The sequence below is a fragment of the Anopheles gambiae genome, chromosome X (assembly GCF_943734735.2).
Source record: "Anopheles gambiae chromosome X, idAnoGambNW_F1_1, whole genome shotgun sequence".
NCBI classification, from domain to species: Eukaryota; Metazoa; Arthropoda; class Insecta; order Diptera; family Culicidae; genus Anopheles; species Anopheles gambiae.
Window position 1 is genome coordinate 5172914 of NC_064600.1, and position 9436 is coordinate 5182349.

Here is a 9436-nt window from a genome sequence, read left to right on the forward strand (position 1 = left end):
AAATGAACAAAATTTTTACTTCGAAACAATTTGAGACCAATCACGATTTAACGCAACCTTTTTGCTGAAAGTCTTTTATACTTCTATCTCGTATGTTATTTAATTTTATTACGTTACAGTCTTTTCCCTATTACCTCCACCAATTGCCAAATTGGAAAAAATGCAGTTTTGCAAAAAGTTTCGCTAAATCGTTTAATTCACAGAAATAACTGCTATTCCACACGAATCCTATGAAATAATTAATAATGAATTAGATTATTCAATGAGATTATAAATAACTTTGTATCCTTCCTATCCTTGGTGAAAAACGAAACGAAACTCCGAGTTACGCGAATGTCCCTGGAACGCATTATTCGCGTAACTCGGAGAAAGGCTGTATTTTAATAATTATGTTATTTGAAAGATTGTTCTTGTCGTAACCTGGCAACTCCTTCGAGAAGTCGTCAAGGACGCGGAAAGCGCAGTAGGCCCTAATTCTTGGGAAAGATATCAAACATGCAGTCAGAATTACAGCATAGAAGAGCACACAATTTGAAGAACACTTTTCTTGTAACTTCTTCTTAACTAAACTATGATAAAATCATTCCCCAAGGCATCAAAAGAGAACATCAACCGAAATTTATCGAAGAAAAAAAATTGTATTGCTTGAGTAGTAAAACATTTGTCTGTCTAGTTACAGTCGAATGTTACTGTGCTATATTCTAAGTAGCATCTAGTATTCTAAGTAGATCCGGGAAATATTCGTTTATAGCATCCTTCCGCTGTAGCATATCCTTGTAGCTGCACAGTGTCAGCTGGATGTGTGTAACAGCTGGCTGGTCGACGAACAAGGACATGCGCAAACAGCAATGTTTGGTGGTGTCTGGATCCCGAGAATGGACCAAAACTCCAGACAGCGTGAGCAAGGTGCACCCAACGCTCCAACATGGACCATCCGAACAGTAGAAGCGCTATCAACGATCCCAACCAGTGCCGGCTGTGTATGCGGGTGTGTGACGATAACTTCCTCGAGTGTATCTTCTCCGACAAGGAGTACAGCATAGCGCATCAAATCTTTGAATGTACCTCGATACGGGTAAGCAACAGGGATGGGACATAGATATTGGAGTTGGAGTCAATTTCTAGCTGAACTCCCACCCTCAAACGGCCGTCTTGCAGGTGACGAAGCAGGATAATCTAACGAAGATATGCAAAAACTGTGCCTCACTGCTGTTTCTGACGACCGAGTTTCGCAACACGTGCTTCAAGACGAACCGGTTGCTGATGGAGGACTTTGTCATACTGGAGCTGGGAGATTGGGCGTCCGACAGCAACCGGGTGCTGCTGCGCGAATGCGAGAACTTTATCGTGCGGCACAAGCAGCAGGTAGACTACCTGTACGCCAGCATCGTATCGGAGGGCGAGCAGTATCTGGAAGGTTCGTTGGAGATCGAGCGAGAGCTGTTTGGCGGCGAGGGACAGCAAGAAGAGCATCTCGAGGAACATCAGCAGGAGCAGCAGCAGGATGAGGTGGATAAAACCAGTGGAAGTGAGACCCGAAGGCCCGGGCCGCAGTCTGGGCGGTTAGAACAGTGCGAACCGGATCCGGAGATACTGCTGGAGATTACAAAATTTCTTGAAGAGCAAACACCCCGCCTACCGGACGGTGGGCGCCTCGATGCAACGGAGCACGTGGTAGAGCAGAGGCGTCGTTGTGGGCTTTGCTGTGTGCTAAGCGATGTCACGCTGGAGTTAACCAGTGACCAACTAAAAGCGCTTGGAGCATTAAATGTCGACAAGACCCCACAAGTGTGTGAGGAGTGCTGCATCCTGCTGGACATTGTAGACAGCTTTCGGAAAACCACCACCATCGCCCGGGAGCTCTCGGGCCAGGAGCAGCGGGCCCTGGATGTGCTCCAGCTCGACAGTGCACTGGAGCAGGCGAAATGCTTGGCCAGCAAGCTAAGGCACAAGCATGACGCCTTCGCCGGATTGCAGTGCAGTGGCGGCAGCATGGACGCGTCCAGCACGACGTCCTCCCCGGCGGAGCGTCAAAGCGTGCCGAGAAAAGCCTACAAACGGGCGAAGGTAACCTGCCACATCTGTGGCAAGCAGTACGACAGCTGGAAGCTGCAAACGCACCTGAACGAGCATGAGAGTAAGTAGCAAAGGAGTTTTTTGTTTTTATTGCAGCAAAATTATTTACGCCACGTTTCCCTTTCCGCAGACATTCGGCCGTACGTGTGCGATCAGGAGGGTTGCAGCAGCACCTTCGCCGGATTGGTGTTGCTAAATCGGCACAAGAAGCTGTGGCATACCGATTACTTCTACGCGGTGTGCAACGTGTGCGGGAAGAAGTGCAAAACGCAAGGCATCTACAAAACGCACCTCTCGTACCACGAAGAGCCAAAGCTACCGTGCACGGTTTGCGGGAAGCTGATGCGCAACAAGTGAGTGATTACCGACACGACCTTCTTATCTGGCATCATTTGGGGGATTTTAAAGTTTTCGAAACCGCAAAACACGTGATGACGCAATTTCGTTTGAAAATTAATTATTTATTATTTTGATTAAATTCCAGCAAAGTGGGACGTTTGTGTTAAAATGAACGGAAGGCTTAACAAGAAAATGCTTCAGTTGAACCGAGTTGGCTTATAGTGTGTAAAATTTGATCTAACGTATCTTGTGTTTTTCCTATGCAATTCCCTCACCCACAGGCGCGCTATCTGGAAGCACATGAAGACGCACAGCAACGACCGGAAGCACGTGTGCGGCGTGTGCAACAAGCGGTTCACGATCGCGTACACACTCCGGGTTCACATGCGCATCCACACGAACGACAAGCCGTACCCGTGCGCCGACTGCGACAAGCGCTTCCAGTACAAGTGTCTGCTGAAGAACCACTGCCGGCGGTACCACGGCGGAGGGAACGAGCCGGCGCCCCCGTGCAAAGAGCGACAGCGGTAGGGCGGGGCGCGCACTACACCTTCACGACCGCCTTGCCGATGTTGCCGCCCTGCAGCATGCTGATGAACGAGCGCGGCGCACTGTCGAACCCCTCGTACACGGTTTCCCGGTGGACCAGCTTGCCCTGCTCGAGCCATTCGCGCATCTGGCCGATGCCCTCCATCCAGCGGGGCAGCCACCGGAAGACGACGAACCCTTCCTGCCGGAGCTGCTTCGAGACGTAGTCGCGCTGCGGGTCGGCCACCTGGGCCGGCTGCCCGTTGTAGCTCGAAACGGCGCCGCACACCGAGATGCGCCCGTACAGGTTCATGCGCTCGCGCACCAGCTCCGTCAGCTCGCCGCCCACGTTGTCGAAGTAGCAGTCGACGCCGCGGGGCGTTGCCGCGGCCAGCTGCTCCCGCACCGATCCGGCCCGATAGTTGACGACCGCGTCGAAGCCGAGCTCGCGCAGCCACCCGCACTTTTCCTCCGTGCCGGCCAGCCCCACCACATGGCAGCCCTTAATCTTCGCGATCTGGCCGACCAGGCTGCCGACGGCACCGGCCGCCGCACTCACCACCACCGTTTCGCCCGGCTTCGGTTTGCAAATCTCGAGCAGGCCAAAGTACGCCGTGTTGCCGGACAGGCCGAGCGGACCGAGCCCGACCGCCCGCGATTGGCCCGCCACCTCCGGCACGATGTACGGCCGCAGCTCCTTCTGCTGCTGCTGGTTCAGGACGGCGTGCGTGACCCAGCCGAGCCGGGCACAGACGACCGCACCGACCGGGAACTGGGCGTTCCGCGACTCGATCACCTTCGCGAGGGCCATCCCGATGACGGGGCTGCCGACGGGCAGGGCCCCGAGCTCCATGTACCCGCGCAGTCCCGCATCCAGGCTGAAGTACTCCGTCTCGACGAGGAAATCTAAAACGATGCGTCGGGGAGGTTCAGCTGACTGCGCAAGGGAAGCAAACCTCTTTTTCGCATACCTTCCGCCTCGAGGGCCGGCAGCTCCTCCTCCTTGAGCGCGAAATCGGTCTCCTTCGGTTCCCCTTCCGGGCGCCGCACGTACATCCACTTCCTTGCCAGCACCATCCTTTGCTTGCGGACACTTCCGTGACTTGTGCTGTACTTTGACCCCTTCTTAGGATCCTGCCGGTCGCGTACGATGTAATCGGGAGCGAGACTTTGGCCAGAAACCGTTCACGCACGTCATGCCCGCCGCACTATCGTGTTTTTATTGGGGGTTGTTGATACGCGCCTCGTTAACCGTCTTGTCTGGAGACGAAAAAAAAAACGATACCGTTTTAAAATATTAAACGATTTTCGGGAGCATAATTTTGTTTGGGGTTTTTTTTACCTCTCTTTTGGTACAAGCTGTATTAAAAATGTAAGGGAAATTTATTTTTCAGCATCATCATTAAGTAAAAACCTTTTGTTATTTTTAATTTGTTGTTCTATTCCGTGCCTGAATTTGTTGCTACTAGCTGTTTGTTATGTTTGGTTTTTCATTGGCAAAAACTAATAAACTATTTTTGCAACAAAATTTATGTTATTAGAGAGATATTCACGTCGAGGAAAACGAGGATATTGCCAACCGCGGGACAAAGAAAGAGAAAGAGAAAGAGAAAGAGAAAGAGAAAGAGAAAGAGAAAGAGAAAGAGAAAGAGAAAGAGAAAGAGAAAGAGAAAGAGAAAGAGAAAGAGAAAGAGAAAGAGAAAGAGAAAGAGAAAGAGAAAGAGAAAGAGAAAGAGAAAGAGAAAGAGAAAGAGACTTGTGAGAGACCTTGTGTTGTGTGCTAGTCTTAAAACCACAGATACACTTGTTCTCAGTTCTCATTTTTTCTGCCTCTTAAGCTGACCGCATGCCAACATGAATACCCAACCGCATCTTATCTTATTTCTGGACCTGTTCTCGGTCTTATTCAAACCCTGAAATTGGTGCTTAAAGTTGGTCTAAAGAGATAGCTGGCAATCGAACTAGTGCCCATCTCTTTGTTCCTGGAACTGTCCAACATTTAGATCCTCTGTTTACACTGTTTCCGATGGTTATACCTTGATCCAAATCTTGAAGCAAATGGCGTTCAAGCCGGGCCCAGAATGGAATTTTAAATGATTTTTTGGTAAATTTTTAACTTCATAAAACTATTGAAAGAAAATCCGTCGAAATGAGAACAACAAATTGGGCATTGTAGACTGTAAAACTGTGTGATATAAGCCTCAACAAAGCATTAAACAAATGGTATGAAATTGGTTTTAAAGTTTCTTTTTTTTCAACAATTTGATGGATTAACTCAAGCATTCAAATTTAAAATAGCAATTGGATACAACATTACTTCACAAAGCGAAAAATAAAAATGCAAAATTGCGTGATCCTTAACACAAAGGTTAAAGGCGCGTAATGCCACACGCACACACAGGCGCACTTCCCTTCCCCTCCATCACACCTTCACCACAGCCTTACCGGTGTTGCCGCCCCGCAGCATATCGATGAACGCGTCCGGCATCCGCTCAAACCCCTCGGTGACCGTTTCCTCGTACGCCAGCCGGCCCTCCCGTATCCAGCGCAGGTTGCCCTCGATGCCCTCCAGCCACCGGTCGTTCCAGCGCCACACCAGGAACCCCTCCATGCGCAGCTGCTTGAACACGAACTGGCGCTGCGGGTCGGTCACCTTGCCGACCGCGCTGTTGTAGTTCGAGATCGCGCCGCACACCGCGATCCGCCCGTACACGTTCATCTGCTTCAGCACCGTCTCGGTCACGCTGCCGCCGACATTGTCGAAGTAGCAGTCCACCCCGCGCGGTGCCGCCTTCTTCAGCTCGCCGTACACATCGTTCCGCTTGTAGTTGATCGCGGCGTCGAAGCCGATCTTCCGCAGCCACTCGCACTTTTCCTCCGTGCCCGCGATGCCGACCGCCCGGCAGCCCTTAATCTTCGCGATCTGGCCCACCACACTGCCGACGGCGCCGGCCGCCCCGCTCACCACCACCGTTTCGCCCGGCTGCGGCTGGCAGAGCTCCTGCAGCCCGAAGTACGCCGTGTTGCCCGGCATGCCCAGTATGCCGAGGCCGAGGCTTGTCGGCAGCCCGCCGAAATCCGGCAGCACGTACGGTTTGTCCTTCTCGAGCCGGGCCGGATCGCAGACGGTGTGCGTGCGCCAGCCGAACTGGCCGAACACGGTCGCGCCGACCGGGAAGTGGGCGTTCTCGCTGCGCGTTACCCGCGCAATCTGGCCGCCGATCATGAGCGATCCCTCCGGGTAGGCGAGCATGTACGGGCGCATGTACGGATCGACGGACAGGTATTCGGCTTGGGCGAGAAACTCGCCCGGCTGGAGGGTCGCGGGCAGTGGTTCCGTCTCCAGCCGGAAGTTCCCGTGGTGCGGTTCGCCCTGGAACGCTTTCGCGTAGATCCATTTGCGGGCGGCGCCGGCCGCATCGGTGGCGTACTGGCGCTGGCGGACGAGCTGCTGCCAAAGGGACTCTGGCGGCGCGGAGAGGGCATTCGGAAATTATGTTAAAATTCGTCGTTTTTTTTTTTGGGGTCTTGGTTTTGGGGCGCTTTAACTTACTCATGTTACGTGTGGGCCTGGTGTTTAGACAATAACAGCCGCTGAGATTACGCCGGGTAAACAATACCAATACAAACGCGCGTGGAGCGACGGTTGAGAGTGCATCCATGAACTACGTAACGCCTGGATTAGCATGAATGAGCGTGTTTATTAGTGATGTGGAGTGCACCCATGACTCCGATCCGACTCCGCTTATTTTTAGTCCGTATTCCGACGAAAATTCCACAAAAACCTCTTGTTCCGCACGGAGTGAGAGTCATCGGGAGACGTTCGGAGTCGGAATCGGTCGGAGTCAACAGGAGCCTGTGCTTGTGATCAGGTATTTCATTTCATTGTGTTGTTTTTTCTTTCACTTTGCGCTTACACTTCGTATACAAGCCTTGCCTTTGTCTCCGGTCGACATCGGTTGACTTCGACTCAAACTCACCTCGGACGACTCCAAACGGTTCCAAACGGAAGACTCCGACTCCCAATAACTCCGGACAACTCCGAACGACTTTGGATGATTCCGACTCCCAATAACTCCGGACGACTCCGTACGACTCCGCACGACTTCGGATGACTGCGACTCCCAATAACTCCGGACAACTCCGAACGATTCCGGATGACTCCGGACGACACCGAACGACTCCGGATGGCTACGGATGACTCCGACTCCCAATTTCTCAGGAAGATTCCGAACGACTCCGGTTGACCCCGACTCCGAATGACTCTAGACGACTCCGAACGAACCCAGACGACACCGGACGACTGCGACCGACTCCGGACGATTCCGAACTACTCCGTATAATGCAGAGCAGACCTACCTTCCGGAGTCGATTCCGAATTTATCGGAGTCGGATCGGAGTCGATTCCGGATTTTTGCCAACTCATCATTAATTTTTATAAAACAAATTGAATGTTAAGCATAAAATACATTAAAAAGGCTCGTCCTTTGTACCTATTACATGGGCAAATGCGATAATATGTAATAATTTTTCGTTAAAAAGAGAAGAAACCTTGAGTTACGTATTATACGATTTTTGGGAAAGGCGCAATATGCGAGAGAGGGCAGGAAATGATAAGCAAAAAAAGAAAGAAGCAAAATACAATGGGTAGATAGAAACTTGTGGAAGATCACATGAACCTCTCGGGCAGCCTTATCGGTCAGGTTGATGGAGCATGTTACCCGGATTGGCCCTAAAAGAGCATTATGTATTGGTGCGTTTGTTGACCTAATTTATTAAGGCACTTTAAAGATTGCTTATCAGTTTTGTTCACCTTATCTGCTTATAGTTGGCTTGATTTCCCCCTAAATGCTCTCCAACATTTAACATAAACTTTTCTTGAAGATTTTAGAATTATCATTGTTCTATTTCGACTTTCACGCTCACTAACAGGCATTTAAACTTTAACAACCGCCTTGCCCACGTTTCCGCCCCGCATCATCTCGATGAACGCGCGCGGCATGTTCTCGAACCCGTCCGTGACCGTTTCGCGGACCTTCAGCTTCCCCTCCTGGATCCAGCGCAGGTTCTGGTGCACACCCTCGAACCACCGGTCGGTCCACCGGTGCACACTGAACCCCTCCTGCACCAGCTGCTTCCACACAAAGTCCCTCTGCGGGTCGGTGACGCGCGCCGGCTCACGCCCATTGTACTGGGAAATCGTGCCGCACACGGCAATGCGCCCGAACGGCTTCATCTGCCCCTTGACCGTCTCGGCCGTGCGGCCACCGACATTGTCGAAGTAGCAGTCCACCCCGTCCGGGGCCAGCTGGCGCAGTGCCTCCCCGACGTCCTCCTCCTTGTAGTTGATCACCCCGTCAAAGCCGAGCTCCCGCAACCACTCGCACTTTTCGGTCGAGCCGGCGATCCCGACCACCCGGCAGCCCTTGATCTTCGCGATCTGGCCCACCAGGCTGCCGACGGCACCGGCCGCCCCGCTCACCACCACCGTTTCGCCCGGCTGCGGCTGGCAGATCTCGAGCAGCCCGAAGTACGCCGTGTTGCCGACCGTGCCGAGCGCGCCCATCCCGAGCGAGGCGGGCAGCGGGCCCAGCTCCGGCAGCACGTACGGTTTGCGCGTCTCGAAGCTGGCCGGTGCGCACACGGACACGGTGCGCCAGCCGACCTGCGCGAACGCGAGCGCCCCGACCGGGAAGTCCGCGTGCCGGCTCTCGATCACCTCGCCGACCTGGCCCCCGATCATGGTGCTGCCGGTCGGGCTGGGCAGCATGTAGATGCGCATGTACGGGTCCACGCTCAGGTACAGGGCTTTGATAAGGAATTCTGCAAGCGACCAAACATGGCTTTAGCAAGCGTGTGAGAAGAAGAAAGTGGCTTGTGCTTATCCTTACCTCCATCTTGCAGCTCCGGCACCGGTTCCTCCACCAGCTCGAAGTTGTCGAGCGTCGGCTCATCGACGAACGGCTTCGCGTAAATCCATTTCTTTGCAATGTGCATTCTTTTTAGGGGTCTAGCAGGTGTAAACAACACTCAATCAGTGAATACACTCGTTCACAAAACGATTTGATTATTCCTAGCAGCTTGTTTGGCTTCTTTCCACGATCTTCTTCTTCTATTTGGCGAGAAGGGATTTATCCTCCTATGTTGTTCAAACGCTTGTTTGAAACAGCATATTCAGAGGCTTACTCTCTCTTTTAGACTTCGACTGCCCAGAGTTATATGTCTTTTGGTTCGGGAACGTATTTTCCTTTCCTCTTTTCTTTCCACGATCGTGACGCTCCGAGGATTCACCAGCTCGGTGGTTATTTATTGTTTACATTTTGATTTTGACTTTCCTTGGCTAATGCTACAGTGCGTGACACAATTATGCGAGCCATTGGATTTTCAACAAGAAATTTGATTTTGGGCGACGGACATAACTACGCTTACCGCTCCGTACTAGTGATGGGTAAAGTTGGCAAAAATTTCAAGTCGACTCCGATTTTACTCCGAT

General features: G+C 52.1%; 4 protein-coding genes across 4 annotated transcripts; 1 reads left to right on the plus strand and 3 right to left on the minus strand.

The window, feature by feature from the left end:
* Nucleotides 1-474: 474 nt before the first annotated feature.
* Nucleotides 475-3642, plus strand: LOC4576068 (zinc finger protein 429). The gene is made up of 4 exons (XM_001237312.4): nt 475-1075; nt 1159-2137; nt 2207-2429; nt 2697-3642. The coding sequence occupies exons 1-4, from the start codon at nt 926-928 to the stop codon at nt 2944-2946; spliced, it is 1602 nt and encodes a 533-aa protein (XP_001237313.4). The 5' UTR covers nt 475-925; the 3' UTR covers nt 2947-3642.
* LOC1271972 (prostaglandin reductase 1) lies at nt 2517-4271 on the minus strand. The gene is made up of 2 exons (XM_310834.5): nt 3915-4271; nt 2517-3849 (listed from the first exon to the last, which is right to left on the minus strand). Exons 1-2 carry the CDS (start codon nt 4018-4020, stop codon nt 2960-2962), a joined length of 996 nt encoding a protein of 331 aa, XP_310834.4. The 5' UTR covers nt 4021-4271; the 3' UTR covers nt 2517-2959.
* A 903-nt stretch (nt 4272-5174) lies between these two features.
* On the minus strand, nt 5175-6603 carry LOC1271971 (prostaglandin reductase 1). The gene is made up of 2 exons (XM_310833.6): nt 6497-6603; nt 5175-6408 (listed from the first exon to the last, which is right to left on the minus strand). The coding sequence occupies exons 1-2, from the start codon at nt 6498-6500 to the stop codon at nt 5366-5368; spliced, it is 1047 nt and encodes a 348-aa protein (XP_310833.5). The 5' UTR covers nt 6501-6603; the 3' UTR covers nt 5175-5365.
* Nucleotides 6604-7691: 1088 nt separating this feature from the next.
* LOC1271970 (prostaglandin reductase 1) lies at nt 7692-9286 on the minus strand. Its single transcript, XM_310832.6, has 2 exons — nt 8835-9286; nt 7692-8766 (listed from the first exon to the last, which is right to left on the minus strand). Exons 1-2 carry the CDS (start codon nt 8938-8940, stop codon nt 7880-7882), a joined length of 993 nt encoding a protein of 330 aa, XP_310832.6. The 5' UTR covers nt 8941-9286; the 3' UTR covers nt 7692-7879.
* Between the last annotated feature and the right edge of the window lie 150 nt (nt 9287-9436).